This window comes from Muscardinus avellanarius (genome assembly GCF_963383645.1).
Source record: "Muscardinus avellanarius genome assembly, chromosome: 9".
In the NCBI taxonomy this organism is placed as follows: domain Eukaryota; kingdom Metazoa; phylum Chordata; class Mammalia; order Rodentia; family Gliridae; genus Muscardinus; species Muscardinus avellanarius.
Genome location: NC_137795.1, coordinates 101,001,856 through 101,026,423, shown reverse-complemented (window position 1 = coordinate 101,026,423; position 24,568 = coordinate 101,001,856). Strand labels below are relative to the sequence as shown.

Sequence of the window (24,568 nt, the reverse complement as noted above, 5' to 3'; positions counted from 1 at the left end):
AATTGTATTTATTATATATTATAATATATAATAATATATAATTTAAAATATATATTTGAGTACTATTCAGCCATAAAAAAATCTTGAAATTTGTGTCAAAATGGATGAATCTGAAGCACATTATACTAAATAAAATAACTAAACCAAGCATGGTAGCACAAACCTGTAATCCCAGTACTTGGGAAGATAGAACAGGAGGATCATAGGTTTTCGACCAGCCTCAGAAACTTAGCAAGACTCTCAGCAACCTAGCGAGACCCTTTATCCAAACAAAACTGAAAAAGGACTGTGGTGGGTGGGTGTTGCTCAGAAGTAAAATTCCTTGGGTCGAGTCTCCAGAAACACATACACAAGCATGAGTACACACACACACACACACACACACACACACATTATAACCATGCCAAAAATTATGCATCATCTCATTTATAAATGGAATATAAAATATTTGAACTCATACAGTGAGTAGAACTGGTTTCCAGAAAAAAATGTAGTGGGATAAATGTGGTGATGCTAGTCAAAGAATACAAATTTTAAATTATATAAAGAACAAGTTCTGGGAGCTCCTGGACAGCATGGTTAGTGATGAATATGATAACTAATTTAATTATGATAACCATTACACAATGTAAATGTTTTTATTGCTCACCTTTATTATTCTAAATATTATTTGTTGTTTAAATATTTTTAAATAAAGCAAGTTTAGATGGTCTTTTTAAAGGTACAATGAGAATAAGAAGATTATAAAAGGGACTCTAAGGCTAAGCAATGAATTAATGCTCTTCCTATAGTAATCTTTCAAAGTTGCACTTCGAAGCGCGTTCAAGGCATGTACCTCATAGGAGTCTATTTCCTAAGCTAGAGTCCCAAGAATTATTTGTACTTGAAGCGAAAGAAATGTGCTACAAAGCAGGGCCGGTGTGTGCACACTAGAAAAGTATATTCTAACTGCCTCACTGAGCTGGGTATGGCTTTTATACCATCAACTTTGGTTCATACATGTTCAGGGAAAAGATGTTTACATTGTATATGAACTATACAGAGTTATTCCTATGACTCCTTTTTCCAGCTTCCAAATGACAACAAAACTAGAGCCTTTCTTGGATGACTGGCCAATCGGAGAATTCTGAGAGTCAGAGACAAGATTCCCTTCCAGGCGTGGAACCAGCACACCAGAAGAAACATTATTCTTCTATCAAGTGAATATTGCTACTGTGCCTGCTGAACTTTCCCTCACAGCTGATTTATCAGCCACTGTGAAAGGCCACCAACCAAAGACATAGGTTTGGAAATAACAAAATTCTCAAAATAACACTCACCTATACTTTGCCCATCGTCCCAGAAAAGTTCACCTGTGGCTTCATTGTTCTCATCTAAGGCAATAATGAGACCAAGAGGGTTCTGTCGACTGTAGGAAAAAAGAGTTATATAAGACACCAAGTCACAGGGCTCAAAAAATTTTGCCAAAGGCTGCCAGGGTCCAGACCCAGCAAGAGTCGAGGTTCGTGTGTTGGTGAGAGAAGAGCCGAGGTCAAATGGAAGAAGAGCTGTCACACGAGATCAGGTTCAAACTTCTTCATTTTATTCAGGATTTGTTATAATTTTTATACTTTCTTTTTTGGCAGAAAAGCAAGGGCATAGCCATGCAAGCAGGAACTCCAAGAACAGGAAAAGTTTTATTTTTTACAGAGTTCACGGCAAGGGTGCCAGACATTTAAATAATCATAGTATGCTTTGTCTCACTTCACGAGGCTGACTTAAACTTAATCTTATATATTGGCCCAAACTAAGGTCAGTTTGAACTTAATGTTTGGCCCAAACTTTATCCTTGGGAAAAAAATCTTTGTTGTCTGAGTCTCTCATAAGCTGCTGCCCATCAGTTTTAGTTATAATGCTTATACATAAAATTCCAATATACATATTGATCCAAATAATCCTAAAATAATTTTTTTGAAGAAAGGAATGCTAGACATACTTCATGGGGGATTGCGGTTCCCCGCGGGGTGCGGGTCCCCTGATCAAGTTTTCTCAAGATCTGCATGAGATGCTGTAGCAAAAGGCCTTCATGGATTTTAAGTGGTAAAAGTTCCTAGCAGTGGGTATCTCTGCTTTCCTTTAGGCAAAAAGTCAAATTTGGCAGGTGCATCATTCTCAATTAGCAATAATGTCACAAGGATCAAAACGACTGTAATAGTTTCAATCAAAGCAGTGGCTGCAACTGTCATTTAGGATTCAGATTACTAGAAAAGAAAGCTATCCTAGACAATAAAGGTACAGCGAGGACAATTCAGAGATGAAGCTTCTAGGAGAAGAGGCAACCGTTATGGGCTAGACACACTTCCCTGCCAGAGGACCAGCTTTACTCAAAATAACACAATGAGCTCTATCTGTATAATAGCAATTTTCCTTATCTGATGATTTATTTTTAAAGTTAAATTAAACATTTTACTTTCTAATTAAGAAAAAATAAAAGACAATACTCAAAGAGTTGATGAAAGAGATGTATGGATGGATGGAAAGAGACAAAGAGGAAGGCGTCTTACTGGAGAGCTCCCTAGCTAGGCACTCCTCTGGACTCCTTCCCAGTCAGTGCCCTCTGCTCCCTGCACCCCTCACTCGCCTATGTTCCCTAGTACATTCTTTCACAGTTACAAGTCAGTTTCCATGATCAACCAAACCACAGGCTTTCACTCAGACTATGCATTGAGCTGTCATTGCTAAGTAATCCAGAAGACACAAAGATCAATAAATCCTAACTCCTGACCTTCCATGTTATAAGAAAGATGAGGTACATTCACCAAATCATCTAAGCAAATAATGAGAAGTGACACAAGAGTAGAGGCCCTACAGGAGTCCAGAATGGTGCTTCCAGAGGATGGTGGCCTGGATATTCTGGGGATCCACCACTGGACTAATACTTGATTCTAAATAAATTGAAACACACATTCCTATTGTAAAAACACTGTTGGGCTTGCAAGAAAATAAAGAATATATCCTTGAGTCCAAAATTTGGACAAGAGGAAAATAGAACCATTACTTACTACTACAAGCATGCTTAGTAAGCAAAAGCTTTAATTTCCCCAGGGCAAATGCTTACTAAGGCTAAATCTGGGCCACTAAACCTGGTGGTCCAAGGTAAAGAGGCTGAACCTCCCACCCCCATGGGAAGTCAGGATCCTTGAAGAGAGGAAACAAGACACTAAGTTGGAAGCAGTCCAACTGGCTCCCAACAAAAGAGAAAGAAAATCACTTCTGGAGGAGGGATAACCCCGTTTGGGTTAAGATCACTATCTCTGAAAAACAGTACTCCAGTAAACACACAAGGTCAGCTGGAAAGAGCAGAAATAACTCGCCACAGATTCACATTCCACTAAGGACTTTGTATAATAGAATTTTCAGACAGAGCATGAAATAACTATGAGTGAAATATTTAACAATATTTAGGAAGAAAGATAAAAACTGCAAAGGAACAAATTCATATTTTAAACTGTCCAGAAATTTGGAAGTGCTCGCACTCCCTCTGCTGGAAGAGTTGGAGATTTCTTGCAGATAAAGTGAATTTAATTTGGATCATGAAGAAGGCAACAGGAAATTGGGCATGGTGGTACAGTCCTGTAATATCAGTACTTGAGAGGCTAAGAAAGGAGGATCGCAGGTTCAACACCAGCCTCTGCAACTTAGAAATACCCTGTCCCCAAATAAAAAATAAAATAGGGCTAAGAGTGTAAACCAGGGGTAGAAGGCCACTGGGTTCCATCACTAGTATCACACAAAAAAAAAAAAAAAGAAAGAAAAGAAAGGAAAAGAAAAGAAGAGAAAAGAAAAGAAGGCAAGAGATCTAGGAGTATAGATAGCTGTGATAAAGCAATTGCCTAGAATACTAGAGTTACTGGGCCTGCTAGAAAGAGCAATACATAAAAAATCCAAATGTAGTAAAATAGATGGTTATATTTGGAAAACAGCATGTGGTTCACACCTGATCTATACCTATATTAAGGTATTTCTGATGATAAATTTGTTAAGGTTAACTTGGAACCAAATTGTGATGAGTTTTGACCACCCTAAAAATAAACATTTAAACTTCAAGCAGGCTAACAAATTAAGATTTTTTTGTTTTGAAAAGACATTTTCAGTGTTAGTGTGCAAAACAACCTAAAGGTGAAAACTCAGAAAAAAACTAATTGGTATTGAATTTAGTCATATTTTCAAATAAAGTATAAATTTGAAAAATTTAGGTACTAAGAGAGGTTTAAAGGGAAAGACAGGCCAGGCGTGATGACGCACACTTGTAATCCCCACGCTTGGGAGGCATAGACAGGAGGATCATGCAGGTTTGAAGCCAGCCTCTCTGGCTTAAGAGACCCTGTTTCCAAATAAAAATATAAAGAAAAATAGGTCTGGGAGTGTAGCCCGGAGGTAGAAGGGTTTCTAGGAACCCCAGTACCACCAAAAAAAAAAAAAAAGGAAAAGACAGGTTTAAAATATCTAAATAACAGCCACACTATACAAATAGGCTTCCAAGGACATAAAGAAGTAAAAGCACAAGTTTTTAGTGCCAATGGAGTCTATAATTTTAAGTTCAAAGAAGTATAAGAGAGAAAATTTCAACATGAAGAGATGAGGTTGAAAGTAGTAGAATGTTTTTAAGGTAGTTTTGAATCACAGAAAGACATGGCTTCATGGGAGAATGGGCAATAGAGGTTATAGGAGGATGGACAGTGAATCCAAGCTAGAAGCGACAACGAGCAGGCAAAGGCTAAAAAGCACGGGTAGATGGTCAGACCAAGGAGGGGTGACCAGATGATCTGACCTGCCCAGAACTCAGTTTTCTGAATACATGAGATTTTCAGTGCTAAAACTACCATAGCTCTTGGCAAATTAGGAAGGCTGGCCATGCCAGTTCTGTGTGTGTAAAGAAACCCAGAGGATTTAGGACAACTGGTATTTGATAAGGACTCTCAAAGTCCATTTGGATGTAGCCATATCAACTGTATCAAGCCATATCTTGACAAGAGACGAGTGCAAACCAAGAGCAGAGTCAATGACCCCTCAACACACACAGCAGCACCCTTATGCCCTACACTAGGGTGCCTTAGCATCTTCTGTTCCACAAATAGAAAAAAAATGAGTTTAAAAACAATTGAATCACATAAAAGCAAATAACAAACAAAAATATCAAGTGTTTAGTAAATTGTATTTGGCCCCGAAAGTGATGTGTGAAGAAGAGGTGATACTAGATATACATGAATGAGAGAGCCAGTTTGCAAATCAAAGCCCCAGTCCTTCACTCACCTCAAGTGTGTGTTCTGAGCAGGTTCCTGCCAGGGCAGGATGTGGCCCCCACGGACATGAAGATTTATGTGCTCAAGAGGGGCTGACAACTCCCTCCACTGCCCTCTTGCATTGATATCCACACCCTGCGGGCAGAAGGAATGGGGGAGATGAGGAAAGGGGCACACCTCCCTGAAACATGCTTGGAAGATGTCTCATCTGCCTCTCTGGACTTGCCACCTGTCTGTCCCCATTCAGCACACACCTGTCATTGCACGCTCTGGATCCCCAGCTGCTGTGTGCACCTTGCTTTGCGCTATAATGCCTTGCGATGGTCCCTTGGATGGGTAGGGGTTCCATAGGACATAGAACATGAGGTGCTGGCATGGCTCGCAGCCTGGCCCACTGCACAACTTGTTCCTATATCACAGGGAACTGCAAGAGGAGTGCTCCTCATGCCTTTTTATTTTATTTCATTTTATTTTGCAGTACTGGGGATTGAACCCAGAGGCATTCCACCTCTGAGATATACCCCCAGCTCTACTTTTTATTCTTTATTTTGAAGCAAGGTCTCACTGAGCTGTGGAGGCCTCACTAAGTAGCTGAGGCCATCAACCTGCGATCCTCCTGTCTCAGCTTCCTAGCACTGGGATGACAGGCGTGTGCCTCCATGCCCAGCTCTTCAGTCACTTCAGTTGTTTCCTCGTTTACTCTTCACAATGGCATTCTATATTTTCTCTTTAATATAAAGTCTCCTGAGTCTCCATTTCCCCTCAGTGTGCTCCTCCCACCACCACCAACTTCACTCCTAATTCAGAAAATTCCAAGGGGTCTTACTTCCCATGTCCTAATCTTCAACATAGTTTTCCTTGTGTCTGGCATCTTGCTCTTGCCTCATGTGTGAAGGTCAGACACCTTAAATCCTAAGGACCACCTGTCCACACTCTCACTTACAGCCTGACTTCTCACTGATATTTGGGGTAAGAGAATTCTTTGCTGTGGGACTGGCCTGGGCTGTTTGATATTTAGCAGCATCCTCAGTGCCTCAGTGTCCGCCCACCAGTTCACGTAGCACCCCTCCCTCCCCACTCCATTGTAACCACCACTAATGTCTCCACCCACTGCCAAATGTCCCCCTGCAGACAAAATGTTCCCATCTGAGGACCAAGTCTTGAGAGGTAAGGGGAAGTTATTATTGAGAGCAAACAAATAGATGTGTATGGCTATGCTCTAGATTTTCTTGTAGAACATTTTTCTGCGTTTTTCTTGGCGCATTGTAGCTGCACAAGATCCTGAGATTCATAGCAATGCATTCATGTATGAATTAACTGTACTTGGTCTGTTTCTTTCCTTATATTTTCTCTTTCCCTCACCTCCTCTCTCTCCTAACCCCCTTCTACTCTTCCAATGTCACTCATAATTTTCATAAGGTCTATTTTATTTCCTATTTTCTCCCCCTCTATAGCTTCTGTGGGCCACATGTTACCAATCTATACATGAGTATAAAGAAAAGATACACATAACTTGTGAAGATTAAGGAGCTATTTCTTCTTTGATCTCAACCACGTGATCTTCACTTTAATAAAACATTAAGATGTCCTCATTCAATAAATGGCTCACTCCATTACCATTTGGCTTTCTGCATGGTTTTATATACCTCTCCTTTTTCAGCTATGTATCATCTATTAACAACCTTGTGTAAAATCAGCCATTTCAGGTATTATTTCCTGGTTACTGGTTACTCTTCACACTTTGTTTCCTTTGCTGTGTAATGTGTGTAATGTACAATGACTTAGGAATTTAAGTATGAGATCTTTATTGTGAGATGAAAAACCATAGGGAAATGTTCCCAGATCCTAACACTTAGAGTTCAATAAAGTGGCTTTCAAGCCTGGACAAGGCTGAAGATACTAAGAGACTTTCAAGAAGACCAGGGTGCAATGTTAAGGAGGCCCTCATTCTCAAAGTTATCCAAATGCAGGGTCACTCTTACAATGCAGTGTCACCTTAAATCCTGCCCCCTAGGCTTCTCACTGGTTTAACCTAAATCCAGCTAACTATCAGCTAATTACACATTGTACCCTATAGAATTAGGACCTATATAGGCTTGCTTAAAGAAAGTTTGCTGCTTTCTGCCCAGAAAGTCTTGGGGAGTAAAGCCCATACCAAAGTCCTAACATCTTGCCACTCTAAGGACAAACCAAGCCACTGTGTGTTATTTCATAACTCATTCTTGATTGTGTCTCTACTATATTGGGAAGTGAGAAAACAGTCTACGAAGCTTAAAGTGACTTATGTTCACAGAGCAGAAGAGTTCCATAGCCACCATTTTGCTTGAGGTCTTTCAGCTCTAAGGACTTTGTATTCTACCATTTCCCATTAAGAAAATCTTACCGTGTAGTAATCATACCAGCGGGCTCCAGGGAAATATGCAGTGACATTTCTGACATTCTGAAATTAAAGACAAACAAAGTGTGAGCCCTGGGCACTCTGATCTAGGACATTTTCATTGGAAAGGGTGAATGGTAGCAATGGCTTTGGTCCCACTTGCTTATCTCTCCAGCAATCAGTAATGGCGAGGAAGCCTTCCTTCCCTTTCTCCTTCTGAAATAGAGGAAATTTCACTACCCAAAACAAAGGGCTTCCATAATCCCATTTGTAAACAATAACCTGAGGGACAAAAATCACCAATGGATTCTAAGAGCACTTCATCCACTCTCTAAAGAGACAAGAAACAGAGGCTGGACATAAAAAATAAAAAAATAAAATTTCAGAGGTACAATAGATTTTTAGGATGATGTAAGGATCTACACAAATATTAAAGAAATGGATCTTGCTCTTGAAGGACTGTTTTAGAGGGAAGTGTCAGCCACAGCAAAATGGTGGCATTCAGTGCTATGAGGTATTGGCCTAGAAAGTTTTGTATTAGCATTATAAGAGGATTGTAAAGATTGCTTTATACTTCAGCTCTCACAGGATTCTGGGCATTTTATTTAATAGATAAATGATTAAATCCACAAATGTGTGACGTGGTATACTATTCTTCATGATTGAAGAATAATGGTATAATTTGGTGGATGTTAAGAAGAGGAAGCCAAGACCAGAATACATAAATAATGGATATCTGTTCTGAAAAAGAATGAGTCAAAGGTGAAATAAGAAGCCATGTATGGGATTCCTTCTTAGAAGTTTCTTCATCCTGTCCTGTTCTCCCACCATTTAGTGGCCTCCATACTCACAGGCTGGAGGACAGGGCTGACCAGTAGGGCTGGGCCCAGAAGGAACTGTTCATCTATTTCCCAGGTCACTGGATCTGAAACAAACCTGGGAAGGAAAAGGAAGAGGTCACAAATAGATCCCAAATAGGACATGGCCAATGCCCTGAAAATAACTACTCAAGTTATAATCCACATCAGACAGCATCTTATACCATCCTTAGTGTTTACCTAGTTTGATCAAAGGTTCTACCCTTGTCTGAAGAGTGTTGTAGTTCCTGAGGAAGTTTAAAAGGCTCCCAATTGCATGATCGGGAACAATTAGAATCCCCACATTATACAGGTCATATAGATCAAACTTTGAGAATGGTTTAGATATCTTTGCTGCTAAAATATATAATTCTGCATTGTTCCACTATAGCACCTTTTAAATACAAAGATGGCCTCATCTCCAATATCTCCTTCTGAAATGTTTTATTTTGTTTGTTTGTTTGTCTCCTAAACTCTTTTTTTGATTGAATCAACATAACCAAACTTCTACAAAAGATAAGAAAGTCTTTGCATGGTAAAATAGAAGAAAATTATGCTGTACTATATCATTTTTAAAAATCATTCAATTATTGGCATTTCATCATAGACATATAAAACATATATTGTGCTAAAAAGTATAATACATTACGACCCCTGCATGAAGAACACAGATTACTCTGGAGCTTGGGCTATAGTGAGAAAATATATGCTGCATTATTGGTAGGAAATGAGAATTTAAGCAAAAAACAAACATATCAGAGTCAATCACTACGCCAAGCATGGGAAGGAGGGATGGGGAGGGAACAGGATGGGGATTGGGTAAGGGCTAATTGGGTGATATGTGCATGTATATTTCCACCTTCTTTTATCTCATTAAGATGTATGACTACAATGCACCAATAGAAATTTTTAAGAAAAAGGAAAAAAGAGAAAACTCAAGCAACAGAGAGGGCACCACCCTATGGATGAAATGAATTACCCATCAGCCAATGGGATCTTAGCTGGACACTCAAGACACTCACTCATGGAGGAGAGGCCTGACTACAGTGACGCCCTCTGCATGGGCCTTGTACATCAAGGTGTAGAGATATGGCAGCAGGGTGTATCTGGTCTCTAACACACTTTTGGAAATATTCACAAAGGCATCATCCCAGGAGACAGGGTCTTGTCGCTAAAGGAGAAAAACAAAAGTGTTCAGAACGCATCCTAGAGGATATAAATAAGTCAAGAAAGTTGATTTCATATGGAGCACACATGGCTAAATTAAAGATAATTATGGATGATATCTGAAGTATTTTTTTTTTGTCATACTGGAGTAGAACCCAGTACTTTCTACATTCGAGTTATACTCGCAGAACTATTTTATGTTTTATTTGGAAACAGGGTCTCACTAAGTTACTGAGAGCCTCACTAAGTAGTTTAGGCTGGCTTTGAACCTTTGTGATCCTCTCAGCATTTGGGAGGCTGAGACAGGAGGATTGCAGTTCACCAACAGCCTCAGCTACTTAGTGAGGCACTTTGCAACTCAATGAGACCCTCTAATCAAAATAAAGAATAAAATAATAGGTCTGGGGGTGTATCTTGAAGGTAGACTGTCCCAAGGTTTCATCTCCAGTACCACAAATAAAAAAGAATAAAAAAATAGGGCTGGGTTATAGCTCGGAGATAGAATGCCCCTGAGTTCCATCCCTAGTACTGAAAAAAAAAAAGTATTTTTTCTAATAGAGGGGTAAATGTCTCCCAAGCCATCCCAGGAAACTCAATAAAATTATCCCAGGAGACATTCTTCTTAAGTTTGCAATAATTCTTCCTAAATAAAAACAATCACCTAAGTCATGCTGCTGAATATAGTTCACTAAGGGGACAGTTTAGTGATTTTGAAGATGTCCCAGGGTATACAGACAGCATGGACTCAAGCTCAAAATTGAGGCTGCATTTCAAGTGACATAGAACATGGGAGGTAGGAGCTGAAGTTCAACCTTGTAGCCAATGGCATTGTGGTTCCTAGAGAAAGGGTAGAAGGCTCCCAGTTGCATCCAGCGAGCACACATCTCATATTCAGCATCCAGGAAGAACCCACAGATATCTGCTCCCGTCTGAAACAAGAGAAAATAAAATGACCCTGAAGATAACTTCTGTAAGACTTCACCTTCTTCCTGGTGCTTAGGAGTAATTCAAAGGACACTTACGTAGGATATGCCGAAGAGGCTGAACTCCATCATGCCTGCAATGAGAACCACACTGGTCAGGAGAGGCCTCGCCCTGCCTCCTCCTCCCTCCTTCCCAGGGACCCGACTCCCTCCCTGCCAGCACAGGCCCAGGAACAAGCCCACACACCAATGATGGATTTCTTCAGCTGGTCCCAGGCGGCCGTGTTGTCTCCCAGCCAGTGTCCTGCCCAGCGGCCAGAAGAGGGGAAGGTGGAGCGCGTGATGACCACCCCTCGCTCTCCTGTCACCTCCTGCACGGCTCTGAGGAGGGGACACACAGGTGAATGGAGGACAGGGCAGGGGATAAAGGCTTCCCCTTCAAGTGCTCTTGAGATGGGCTATGGTGAGAAAATATCTGCTGTGTGACTGGAAGGAAATATAGGGAAATTCAAGTATAGGGAGGGCCCCACTGACTGAGGGTGATAGGAACAGCAGCAGTGCCTGCAATGGCGTATTATAAAGAACTTCACCATGTTGGAAACTCACTGGCTTGTCTCAAAACAGCAAGAAATCACAGAATTTTGCTACTTATTCATTCAATAATTGGTTTTCTATATTTGTAGAGGAAGAGCAAAATTCCTGTATAACCGTTTACTTCTGATAATTTATATTATTCATTGAGATCTCTAAGTGGGACTACTGATTCCACAGAAGATCTACCTACTATATAAGTAGACTAACGAAAATAAAATACCAGTAGAGATGACCGACTTTTAATGAAAAGGAAAGCGTTATCTAACCCTCTGCTCTCCTTGCCTCTATTTTAATAATTGCTGCATAATGTAGAGGAATTCACAGTGATGCGTTCATATGTGCACATATTATCTGCCCTGTTCCTCTCCTCTCTCTTCCCTCCCTCCTCTCGCCCATGCACGCCTGTGAGATTGATAATGATACATTGATATGTGAGCATAACATTATTTTATCCATTTCCTTCCCCAAGTCTCCTTTTTCTCTTTTCTTTTGTTCCCCAGTCTCCTTCCACAAAGGTATTTTTCTCTCTCCACATTTTCATGAGCTCCCGTTTCTTTAATCTTCTCTTTCACATATGATAGGAAACATGGAACTCTTGATCTTCTGAGTCTGGCTGATCTTACTTAAAATGAGGTCCCCTACTTCCATCCATTTTTTCTGTAATGAGATAATTTTCTTCTTTTGGCCAAGTAAAACTCCATTGTGTGTATATACCATATTTTAAACCATTTATCTATTCCTTTTGCCTCTTATAAGTAATAATATTACAGCATCTGCTCATTGTGTAAGAGTTCCCATTTGAGTGTTCCCAACAGAATTATTAATTTGTCAATGATAGATCAAGCCTATTTAAATCTGTCCTACAGTTATAATTCCAGGGCATAGTTCCATGCTCAAGGATTATTTGCCTAATAAGTAAGTGTTTCTATATAGCTGAAATTAAACGTTTCTTAACCCTGAGTTTGGAGAATGAAAGGCAAAGCAGGGAAGCTCCCCTCAACAATGCCTAACCCCAGAGCTTGTGCCAAGTGGAGAATGGGAACAAAGACTCACTCGTAGGTGGGTCTGGTCTGGGACCAGCCGTACAGGCTGTGCACATCATAGTGCCTCATGCGGGAGCCGTCTGGCAGGATCTGCTCGCCCTCCATGCACAGGGTCATGCTGCTCAGGCCCCGGTCCCTGGATACCAGATCTGAGGAGATGGACAAGTGAGAAAACTAGCCCTTTCTGATGCTCTTAGTTCCTGAACTCTTTCAAAAAAATTGAATTCTTCATTTTAAGATTCACTTGGCTACAGTATAGACCCTACCCACCTCCAAAATTTAGCACATTAATTTCAACACTAGTTTCACAGAAGAAAACCATGGTGTGAAGAAGACAGGACTATCAAATTCTGAACTAGAGATTAAATGTGTAAATTACTTCATATAATTGTAGGAAGTATATGAGGTTATCCGCCTCTAAACTTTAGAATGCTAAGATCTGGATTCATCATATAATCTCTGGAAGGTCACACAACTCTTAGAATAAATTATTTCTGAAGTCAAGATATCAATGGAAGCACAACTCCAAATTCCAGTGGAAGTAGGCCACTGGGGACATGAAAAAAAAAAGGAATAGATCCATAAAAAATATCCATGAAAATAAATGAAACCTCTACATTATTTGGTCATAAAAGAAATTCCTGTGGATTAATTATCAGAAACCTTAAAAATTAAGAAATCCATCTGTTGAAAGCTTTTGGAGACACTTCACCACTCTTTTTTTTTTTTTTTTGAGGGTCTGGGGATGGAACCCAGGGGTATTTGACCTCCAAGGTATACCCCCTGCCCTATTTTTAATTCTTTATTTTGAAACAAGGTCTCACTGGGTTGCAAAGAGCCTCACTAAGTAGTTGAGGCTGTCTGCGAACTGCGATCCTCTGGTCTCAGCCTCCCAAATGCTGGGATTACAAGCGTGCACCACCACACCTGACACTTAACCACTCTTAAAAGCTGTTATGGTGTGGATCTTAAAAGTCCCTCAAGGCCTCATGTATTGAAGCCCTGTCATAATTTAAGAGGAATTGGAAGTGATTGGATTATAAGACCTCTAACATCATCAATGGATTAATCTACTGATGAATTCACAGGTAAATGGTTTACTGGGAGATGATGAAAAAATTGAGAGGTAGAGCCAAGGTGAAGGAAGTAGGCCACTGGGGACATGCCCTCACCCCTGTGTTTGCCCTGCCCTCTTTCCCTATCTCCTTTTCTTCCCCCTGAAGCCATAAAGTGAAAAGTGCCCTCCACCATACAATACTGCCACCATGATGATTGGCCTCCACTCAAGCACAGAAATACTACTGACCATGGATTAAAGCTCCAAAGCTCAGCCAAATTAATCTTTCCTACTTTGTGTTGATTATATGAGATTTCTTGTTACAGTGTTGGAAAGCAGAATAACCCAAGTGCTTTCTTTACAAATTTGAAAAATTCACCTAGGGGTACAATGTCTTGCACACCCAGGCAGGTAAAGTACTTGATGTACTTTTGTTGCTGGGTTTTAATAAACTACAGCACCGAGGACACTGTGTCCTGAATGTGCAGGGTAATCCTCTGGCTTGTTGAGCAATAGCAAGGACATATTCCTCCCAGCCCTGACTCCGCAGATGGAAGAGGCTAAGGGTTCTTACATGGCATGTAGGGAGGATTGTTCAGAGCAGCATCCCTGCAGCCAGACGGAACAGCCCCATTCACGAAGTTCGAGGGTTCATTCATATCCTAAAAATGTCAAAGACAGATGTACTTTACTTTTTTTCTTTTGCAGTCCTGAAGGTAGAACCCAGGAGCACAATACTTCCGAGTTACAATCCCAGCTCTATATTTTAGTATTTTTATTTTTTGAAACAGGGTTTCACTAACTTAGTTGCAAAGGGCCTCGCTAAGGAGCTGAGGCTGTTTGCGAACCACGATCCTCTGGTCTCTGCCTCCCAAATGTTGTGATTATAAGCATGTGCCACCACGCCTTGCTTATACCTTACTTTTAATGATAACTATATCCTGTTGATTCAGAGAGTAGGAAGTAGTAAATAAAATAGAATGTACTAATAATTTTCATTAAAAATGTAAAAGAAAACATTCAACATCCAGTAATCCTCGTAGATACTTGCCCAGAGATGTTAATCAAATCTGGTGAAAACTGGCTTTGTTAACACAGCATGATTGGCTAGAGGGTTTGGTAAGGGCTAAATGACTGATGTGTGCATGTATGCCTCTACCATCTTGTACTCCACTAAGATGTATGACTACAATGCACCAATAAAAATTTGTAAAAAGAAAAAATAAGATAAAATATATTTTGCCTCATGAGAAGCAAACTTTCAAGGAATCCCTAGTAATCATCCTGGAGGTTTGAGAGAAGGAATGTTAAGTAAGCTATAAAAGTGAGTGATATCAGGGTTGTTCCACTTCTGATTATAGGAAGTGTAGTTGGATACTTACATGACTTTCTTGAATTATTAGTATTCTCTTGAAGAAAGGTTAATGATTCAAATACTGACACAGAAAGACACAGCCATCTAGCCACATTCACACAGACAAATGCACACACACTTACAATCCACAGGCCATCAAACTTCAAGCTCTTCTCTGGATTCTGTGGATTGGTGTGTAGTTCTTCAATCTCCCTCTTCCACCACGTGACAGTTGAAGTACGGAAAAAGTCTGGGAAGGCCACGTAAGCTTTGTATTGCTATAAAAATAAAATACAGTTCATTCGTCCAAAATAAATACATTAGAAAACAAATAGAAACTTTCTAATAACAAAATTCATGCAAAGCCTTGTTTTACATCATGGAAAATAGGGATAAGTAGTTTGAACAGAGCTTACATAATGTTATTGGCTTGTTAGTAAAACATTGATTAGAAAGTATTTAAGTACAAATTATATACCGTCGGCGTTTGGAGACAGTCCTCTCGCTGTTTCACTTCATAGCATCATGAATGGGAACAATCAACACCTTGAAAACTCACTGTGTCATGTCTAAGGTGTCTGACCCTCAACAGTGGTCCTGCCATTTTCTGAGCACTCCTCAGAGACAGTGCAAGAGACAGGGAAAGATTGAAGCTGGAAAGACCAGACATGCTGCACCAGGTTGGAACGAAAGATCTTGTTGATTTCTGCTGTGCTATTCCCTCTTGGAAAGAGGGTAAGGAGTAAGATTACATTTCATGATGCTAAAGTAGTATACATCTGTGGGTGGTTGGTTGTTTTGTTTTTGTTTCTGGTATTGGGAGTTGAACCCAAAGGCATTCTAGGATACACCCACACTCCTAGAGGATTAAAACATTCTTTTTTATTATTCATATACAGGGTCTTGCTGAGTTGCAGAGGCTGACCTTCAACCTGTGATCGTCCTGTCTCTGCCTCCCAAGAAGTGGAATTAATGGCATGTGCCACCATCTCAGCTGCATCTGTTTCCTATGGCTTCAGAATCACATGAAAATCAGAGTTGTGTGTAATGTAAATTGGGAGAACTTAATGAAAAAGATGAAAACTCTCCTTTTAATCTTCCATAAAACACTAACAGCAATATCTTTATCTGAAAATATAAAGTGGATCCAATTCCTGCTCACATATGACACAATTGACAGCAGAAGAAACAGGCGCACCAGTTCCTTAGGTATGCATCCTGACTAGGAGATGGACTGAGGCTTCCTGGACCAATAAATTTTCATATGTTTATTTGAGCACCCATTGCTTATTGGCAATGAATAAATTGAGGACAAAAACTTGAATCTGTTACAGATAAGTACATAAGTACCCATTTCTAGGAGACATCAATTGTTTAATTTAAAGCTGAAAATTATAAGTAAAAGCAAAGTTGAGGAAGGATTAGAATAGGGGTGCATTATTTGTAAGTGGGAGGATATAGGGGCTTGCTCATGAAGAAAATATATAAACATACAAAATAAAAGACCAATTCCCTAAAGACAGAGGTTGGAGATACTATTTAAAGGGAAAATCCAAGGCAAAAATAAAACAATGAAAGAAACCTATTCAGAAAAATATAAAGTATTTCCTCTTGAGGTTTTTTTTTTAAATCTGTAGTTCTTTATATTCTGAAAGCTTTGTATTTGAAATAATTCTTATACCATCAACACTATGTAAAAGTAATTTAAACTCTCTCATTCTTAAAACGAAGAGTAGTTATACCTATATCCCAAATGGAAGCAAAGTAGCAGTATATTCAAAGTGACTGACACACAGACTGACAACACATTTTTTCCTATCCCTTTCTTGCCTACATCCATGGTAGGATATCCTGGTGCCCTAACTATGGCCATCCCTTCCTAACAACCCTCACCTCACCCAGTACACACACAAGGCCCTTTACCTCCACTTGACTGTCCCAGTCTAGAGAGTCGTTCACCACAATACCCGGGTAATCAGGCCAGACCTGCAGAGACAAAAATGTTCAACAGCAATGCCCTAGGCAATGTCCCTTAAACATTTTTCCTAACACCATAAGTCATGGTGGTATGGGAAATAATAATTGGATTATCATGTAGTCATTATATAAAGAGACAAGGATTCCACAAAGTCCTCAACTGTCTCAACATATATTGACTACAAAAAGTAAATGACTGACCTCAAAGCCCAAATAGAAAAGGTCAGCCGGGCGTGGTGGCTCACACTTGTAATCCCAGCACTTGGGAGACTGAGAGGAGGATTGCACAGGTTCAAAGCCAGCCTCAGCTACTTAGTGAGGCTCTCAGCAACTTAGTGAGAGCCTGTTTCCAAATAAAATATAAAAAATAGGTCTGGGAGTATAGCCCTGAGGTAAAAATGCCCCTGGGTTCCTCCCCCAGTACCACACACACAAATAAAAGAAAAGGCCAAAACCAACATGGACAATCATTAACAGTGGACCTTCTAAGGATGGAGGATTAGAGGATCAGCACCTACATCATACCTTTCCCCAGACAATGTCTTCACTATTTGGAAATTTGATAAAGACATCATCTTCCACTCCCCGAGTGAAGGCAGGATAGGGCTGGGTTTCATTGCCAGAAATGGCTGGGTCCTAAAATTAAAGCACAAGTAAGGTAGGGGAAAAAAACAAAGACAAGAATGTCAAGCAGTAGAGAAAAGGACAACTTTCTTAGAGGAAGGTCCCTAGTTTCCCAGTAGAGTTGCTGGGAATCCCAAGAAGTATACTTATCTTACTGTATCTTGATTTTTCTACTTATAACATGGAGAGAAAAATAGTACATGGAGTTATCCCTACCAAAGCCCACCTCATTCTCCCAAATAGACTTCACACATTCACATAAGGACTAACCAGAATGAGGATGACCCGCATCCCATCAGCCTTCATACGATTGATCAGAGCTGGGAATCCTGTAAACTTGGGGCTGAGGGTGAAGTCCAGATATCGCTCCATGTACTCAATGTCAGAGTACTGCACATCCTAGGATAGGAAAAGAGGACACTGAGGGCTGCTGATGGGGGAAGTCCATGATCCTGAGGAAAATCACCCTCCAATACCAATCATGACTGTAAATAGTTTCTTATTGATTCTATAAGCTGAGCTCTGTTCTTTGATTAGTATGGACCCTTGGGAATTCATCTATTTTTTTTTTACACTTTCACTCATAAAATAGAAAAATTCCAAATTAGCAAAAAATAAGTGATTATGCCTATCTGGATTTGCTGCTATAAAAACCAATGAAAAAAATGAGAAAGGATTTTTTCAGTATATGTAATGATTGCAGTTATCTCTCCCAAGAAGTTGGTCCCCAATATAAGCAGTTCATGTTCAGGAAAAAAACTAGTCTTTACTCTCCACTCCTAAAACAATGTGGCTTATAAACCTACCACAACAAAAATCAAAAGAGAATTTTGCAATGACTTTGAAATATACAATGTAGGGATTAATAAGACACAGCTTCCTTACAAAAAAGATATATAGCTTGATTAAATTTCTTCAGTGTAAGCAACAGAATAGTATGCAAATAGACTAAATATGAAAATAGTCCATTGGTTCAGTTATGATTATTGGATACTTCTTTTCTTTAAGTGAAGGATGATTTATTTCCATGTATATTCATGGGCTCATCCAGGACCCTACATTCAGATATGGTTAACTCAGAGCTGATAAAATACAGTGCTTCTGCACCCAAAAAAGTTTGAAGTTTTGAAGTCCTATCAACACATGCCACCTAGATTAGGAGTTATCGTTTTAATTAAAAACCTCTGTTCTATTAATCTTTTCTACTCATAGAACTGAGGAATTTTAGACTAAACACCTTGAAGCCATGTAAATGAAATGCAAGGAAGCATGCTATGATAGACAGAGCCCTGGGGCCAGCCCTTTCTATTCACTGTGACTTTTTCAGCCACCCATTCTATCAGATGGGTAAAGCTTCCCCCTGTATTACTGTGTTGAGCTGAGGATCAGTGTCATATCACATGAGAAAGCACTTTGTGTCTTTTCAGAACATCACAAAATTCTGACAAATGAACACAGACATGGAGATTCCTGGACTAGCTAGGAGGTACCACAATTTAGACGTACATAGGGGATTTTGGCAGCCACCATGTCATCGTACAAGCTGGAAATCTCAGCATCATCCTCATATCCATAGCGACACAGCTGGAACCCCAGGGCCCAGTAAGGTACCATCACAGGCCGACCAATCACCTAGAAAATATAAAATATTAGTCTTAGAAGCCTGGAAAGTTTATTCTAGTACACAAATTACTAATAGTATTTATCCATTGTCACCTTTTGGCCCACCATCACCAACACCATCCCCACCGTACTTCACACCATACTATAACCACCATCACCACTAACCCATTATCATTGCCTCACTTTTAGATCTGCCCTCCATCACTAACATCAATACTCGCATCATCATTCCCCAGTGATCACCACTAACATCATCACTATAATCATCCCTAGCCCCAGCATCAGCACCAATACAGTCATTAACCCTACAACTATTCCCACCAACACCACTGCCATTACTACCAGCACTACCAACACTGTTTCCACCATCACCACAAGCACCACTGGCTTCAACATCTCTGATTCTATGACTATTTCTCCTACTCTTCAATAATTAGAGAAAGGAATAATTTAATGATTATTGGAAGGGATTTACTGTTCCTCATAATATATTTCCAGTTATCTAGTGAGTTATTCTAATTAATGTAGGTTTTGGAACACAGAATGCATTATACAAAGGCTTTAAAATCAAATGAATTTCCTCCTACCTCTGTGTATTGCTGAGTGACAAGCTCTGGAGTTGGACCCAAGAACACATAAAAGTCCAGAATTCCCCCTGTGGTGCGGTATGTCAGGGCTGGTGTGGGCTGGAAAGTCACGTCTGAAAAGATAGGACCATGACAACCAAGAAGGTAAACTTCAAAGTAAAGTATAATCCCTAAATGCAAACCCTCCCTCTGTATTAAGAATAGATATTCTCTACTATTCTCACACAGAATTGAAGAACTTAAGTGAAAAGCTACAGGGTCCCAATGGGTGTTTTCCCATTGCTATGTCTTACTACATGTCAAGCATTATTCTCCTTTAAAATTTATATTGTAGTTTTGTTTAAGAATAGTTTAAGACATAAGAAAGATGCAAAACATGCTGAGATATTCTAAGTGCACTACACTCAACTTTACCCAGTGACAATATTTTATACAACCTTATACAAAAGTAAAACCAAGAAATTGACTTTGATAAAATACTACTAATTCAAATATGGATATTATTCAGATTACTTTAGCTTTGTCATACTCAGTTTATGCCAAAATTCTCATTTTATAACCCTTCCCTATGTACCATACACATTTTTGCTATGCCCCGTATCTAAAAGTAAGGGCTCTCACCCATAGTTTCAATTTATATATGTTGCTCCCAGTGGAACCTTGGATATGTGAAATCACTTGGATTTCTCAACCTCTTATGTTATTTTTACCAAAATAAGCTGGGTTAAATGTCATCCATGTTACTAAATTAAAATTTACATACAAAAAAATTGCCCTAAGCACGCTAATTTTGAATCAAGGACACAGATAAGTCAAAAACATTCTGAAGTTACTCAAGATCAATTGGTACACAGAAATAAGGGGAGCACTGGCATCTCCCTACCCATGGCATTGCTGTTCAGGAGCAGAATCCCGTGGGCACTGCCATCTTCCTCCAATCCCAGGTAGTAGGGGTGGACACCATAGGAATTTCTTTTGTACTGAAAGTCATTTGGGAGAAGTAGAAAGAGATTAGAAGACAATGCCTGAGAAAGAAACTCACTATAACTTCTTTGCTAAGATGAGTCTAGTCTGCTCTGTGAAACAAGTTAAACATATAAGAAACAACGGAACCCAAGAACTGGCCTATTGTCTCAAAGTGTAAGGTGGCAACCCAGTGGGAGCCTAGGAACATGAAGTTTTTACTTCATGCCCAGGAAGTGGGTGGAGAGAGGCCGAGGTGCAGGTTTCCAGTCCTCAGTACTCACTCTTGGGGGCTGGTCCCTGGAAAACATGCCCCACGTGTGCCAGTTCAAGTCTCTCCGAAAGGCTGTGTGCTCAGTTTCCCCAAAGCCATAGAGGTACTTGGAGGGAAGGCGGGTGGAGATGCGGATGAACATGTCGTTGAAGGTGAAGCCAAGGAGCTGAGAGTCCCAACTGAAACACAGAAAGGGGACATTTGAAAAATAAAATTACATTTCCAATGGGATTTCTATAGCTCACTATTCAAACAGCTCACTTCAAGGAGAGCAGAAACTTTGGATTTCTCCCCACCCTACTACTAGGGAGAACCCATTCATCTTTCAAATATAACACAACCTCCATTAGATAAAATAATCACAGATATCCTTGATAAACCCCCTGTGTCAACCTTCATTCTTCTTGCTCCATCACTCCCTCTCTCCACGGCCAAAACAACGTTCAATGACTTCTTTTTTTTTTTTTTTTTTGTGGTATTGGGGTTTCTGGAAGCCCTTCTACCTCCGGGCTACACTTCCAGACAAAATTTTTTTTTTTTTTGAAACAGAGTCTCGTAAGCCAGAGCGGCTGGCTTCAAACCTGCGTGATCCTCCTTTCTCTGTCTCCCAAGCGCGGGGATTACAAGCGTGCGCCACCACGCCCGGCACAGTTCAATGACTTCTCACGACCTCTGCAGCTACTACTACACACCAGCCCTATCCTCCACTCTTCTCCATCAATTCTCCATTTCATATAGGCATCCAGTGATGTTTTTAATATTATCTCACATGATATCTCTCCCAATTTATATTCTTCAATAATTTACCATGAAAATAACGTAGGGAGATTTCAAGATTGCACTTTCCCTTCACCCACCTAATGCCCAGCTTCATGTCCCATCACTCACCTGCATCCTTCCTGCACTAGACCTTTCTGTTCCTTAACATGCTACGCCTCCTCCTCTTTCATGGCCTAAGCTCTTACTAGTCCTACTCTCAGGAATGCTCTTTCTCTTTTCCCAGAGCTCCATGTGGGTGGTTCCATTTGCTCATGCAACTCCTATTTCAAATATTACTCACAGAGAGACCTACTTCAAAAACACTTTCAAAATCAGTAACCTCCCTATAACTATTAATTATGCTGTTCGTTTTCTTACACAGCAGTTATCAGTGTATTAACTTCCCTTTTATATTGTCGCATAAATTATCTTTGTTAAGCTTGGTGTGGTAGTGCACACCTGTAATCCCAGTACTTGGGAGGCAAATGCAGGAAGACTGCACATATAAGCACAACATTAGGGACTCAATGAGACTTTCAACAACCTAAGGGCACCCTATTTCAAAACAATAAAAAATAAAAAGGAATGAGTGTGGACCAGGTGTGATGCCACACACTTGTAATCCCAGCACTTGGGAGGCTGAGTCAGGAGGATCACACAGGTTCAAGGCCAGCCTCAGCTACTTAGTGAGGCTCTTAGCAATTTAATGATTCCCTATTTCCAAACAAAGTATAAAAAAGGTCTGGAAGTATGTCCTGGAGGTAGAAAAGCCCCTGGGTTCCACCTCTAGTACCACCAAAAAAAAAAAAAAAAAAAGGAATGAGTGTGTTTCTCAGAGATAAAACATCTCTGGGTTCAATCCTTAATGCCACACATAGACAAAAATTATCTTTTATGATGCTGGAGACCTCAAGTGTTCATAATCATAATACCTTGGACAACATCTAACATAAAGAAGACATCTCATAAATAGATATATGATGAGGTACATGAAACTGTTTGCAGTAATTATTCTCAGGGTGCCAAAACATTTCATAAGAACAAATCTAAAGATAACTTACTCATGGAACTGGAAATAGACAGTGTGATGCTTTGAACTGGGGAATGCCCAAGGACAACGGGCCTGGCAAGGAGTGTATAGGAAACCAGCCACTCCAAACCAGGCCAGGAGCCACTTACATGACAGTGCCTGTACTCTTGCGGCGAATTTCAATCCCAAATGGATTCTTCTTAATGAGGACATCATACAGTCGACTCTCAGGGGTGCTGGATGGAACCGTGGGTAGGTTCAGAGGGACTGGGACTTCATACCGATTGTTGTTGGGATCATAAATCTAGGCCAGAAGACGTCGATGTTAAGTGAGGATACTGAGAGATTAAATAAGTTCTGTGTATATATACATATATATACATATATATACAAATATATACATATATATATACATATATATACACATATATACATATATATATATGGTGTTTGTGTTAAAAAACACAAAATCATTTAATTCAAAATAGAAAGAACAAGCCGGGCATGCGGGCACACACTTGTAATCCCAGTGTTTGGGAGGCTGAGACAGAAGGATCGCACAGGTTTGAACCCAGCCTCAGCTAAAAAGTGAGGCTCTCAACAACTTAGTAAGACCCTGTTTCCAAATAAAGTATTAAAAAAATATAGGTCTGGAAGTATAGCCTGGAGGTAGAAAAGCCCCTGGGTTCTACCCACAGTATAAAAAAAATAGTGAAAACAAAGAATTTTAATGTTCTCCTCACAAAGAAAGGATAGATTACTGCTTGAAAATTAAGTTTTTTCTGACTTGATAAATTGAGAAGCAATAAATGTGGCAAACACCAAAATGTCCAAAAAAATATATGTAGAATTATGTTTTAAAACCTCATTTTAAGCACCAATAGTACTCTTGAAATCTATATCTTATCTAAACCTTGACACTTTGACAAATAGTCTGGATGCTATAATTTTGCCTTTTTTAAACTCATGATACAAAGGGATTGATTAACATATCAAAGAAAAATATCGGATTTAACATTTTGTTCTGAGTATGTCATACTTTATTTTTAAGGCTTCCATTACTCTTCTACTTCTATTCTGTTATTAAAATCTTTGACACTTTGACACTGGTACCAACTTTAAATACCACCTATAATCAGTGTGATTTATCAATGTATTTTTTATTTTGTGCATGAGTACATCAGAGTGTATAAATACATGAAGTTTTTTCAGAACAAAAAATAAAAAAAATCTGCTTAGATCTCCTCCAAAAAATAAAAAAAAAACATCGCCAAAAAGAGTGAACACTTTTTGATTAGAATAATCATAGATGTCCTTGCTGGAAAGGATATATAAATGGATTCATTGAGTACCTACTTTATCACTGCCTCATACTGTACTAGACACTAGTGATGTGAACTGAATAACTCAAGGTTATTATTTTCAGAAATTCATATAATAATGATATGTAAAAAGAAACAGGTTCATAATACTGAGGTGATGTGAACGAGGGCAGAATTACACTGAAGAGCTAAGAGATGAGAGACAAGATGCCCAATACCGTTTCTGAGAACCTGAGAGGATTCCATGAGAGAAACACAGGCTGAGACTTAAGAGCTTTGTTGCCATTAATCAGCAACAGAAATGAGATCAAGCCAGACATTCTGGCAAAGACACTACAGACACAAAAGCATAGAAAGAGGTAAATATTTTTGCCTCTTTGGCAAAAAATTTGGAGAGAGCTACTATGTGGTCTAAAGGTAGAGTGTAAATATGCCCAAACGAGGGATACCAGAGGGACTCCCGACAATGGAGGAGAAACCTCAGCAAAGCTAGAATGAAAGAATAGGAGAGGAAAAAGGCTGAGGTTGATTAATGAAGGAGCTACTTCCAAATTTGTGCAAAAGTATAAATATAGCATGGTTAACCTGGACACTCATTGTTGGGAGGGGGAAGTGGAAGGGGGAAGAGGGTACCAAGCATAATCTGAATGTATGCCATTTTCAATGTTCCACATAAAAAAAATTAATAAAAGTGGTTTCTCTTTAAAAAAAATAAAGGTAGAGTGTGCAGGAGTTAAGGCTAGAAACCAAAGAAA

The 24,568-nt window shown here is 39.6% G+C and overlaps 2 protein-coding genes across 2 annotated transcripts in view; both read right to left on the bottom strand.

Moving 5' to 3' along the window:
• Positions 1 to 1,980, bottom strand: part of LOC308267246 (maltase-glucoamylase-like) — a gene marked incomplete at both ends in the record, with an annotated part of 28,870 nt that extends 26,890 nt beyond the window's left edge. Inside the window, 2 exons of the mRNA XM_080701821.1 lie at positions 1,320 to 1,408; positions 1,976 to 1,980. Of these exons, the coding sequence (XP_080557947.1) occupies positions 1,320 to 1,408; positions 1,976 to 1,980 (94 nt within the window). The remainder of the gene's footprint in view (positions 1 to 1,319; positions 1,409 to 1,975) is intronic.
• MGAM (maltase-glucoamylase) overlaps positions 1 to 24,568 on the bottom strand; it is a gene marked incomplete at both ends in the record, with an annotated part of 169,693 nt that overhangs the window by 36,650 nt on the left and 108,475 nt on the right. Inside the window, 18 exons of the mRNA XM_080701254.1 lie at positions 5,293 to 5,417; positions 7,666 to 7,722; positions 8,511 to 8,595; positions 9,539 to 9,687; positions 10,496 to 10,612; positions 10,706 to 10,740; positions 10,854 to 10,987; positions 12,254 to 12,392; positions 13,875 to 13,962; positions 14,798 to 14,932; positions 16,578 to 16,640; positions 17,157 to 17,267; positions 17,526 to 17,654; positions 18,762 to 18,887; positions 19,466 to 19,578; positions 20,349 to 20,445; positions 20,713 to 20,881; positions 22,641 to 22,795. Of these exons, the coding sequence (XP_080557380.1) occupies positions 5,293 to 5,417; positions 7,666 to 7,722; positions 8,511 to 8,595; positions 9,539 to 9,687; positions 10,496 to 10,612; positions 10,706 to 10,740; positions 10,854 to 10,987; positions 12,254 to 12,392; positions 13,875 to 13,962; positions 14,798 to 14,932; positions 16,578 to 16,640; positions 17,157 to 17,267; positions 17,526 to 17,654; positions 18,762 to 18,887; positions 19,466 to 19,578; positions 20,349 to 20,445; positions 20,713 to 20,881; positions 22,641 to 22,795 (2,027 nt within the window). The remainder of the gene's footprint in view (positions 1 to 5,292; positions 5,418 to 7,665; positions 7,723 to 8,510; positions 8,596 to 9,538; positions 9,688 to 10,495; positions 10,613 to 10,705; positions 10,741 to 10,853; positions 10,988 to 12,253; positions 12,393 to 13,874; positions 13,963 to 14,797; positions 14,933 to 16,577; positions 16,641 to 17,156; positions 17,268 to 17,525; positions 17,655 to 18,761; positions 18,888 to 19,465; positions 19,579 to 20,348; positions 20,446 to 20,712; positions 20,882 to 22,640; positions 22,796 to 24,568) is intronic.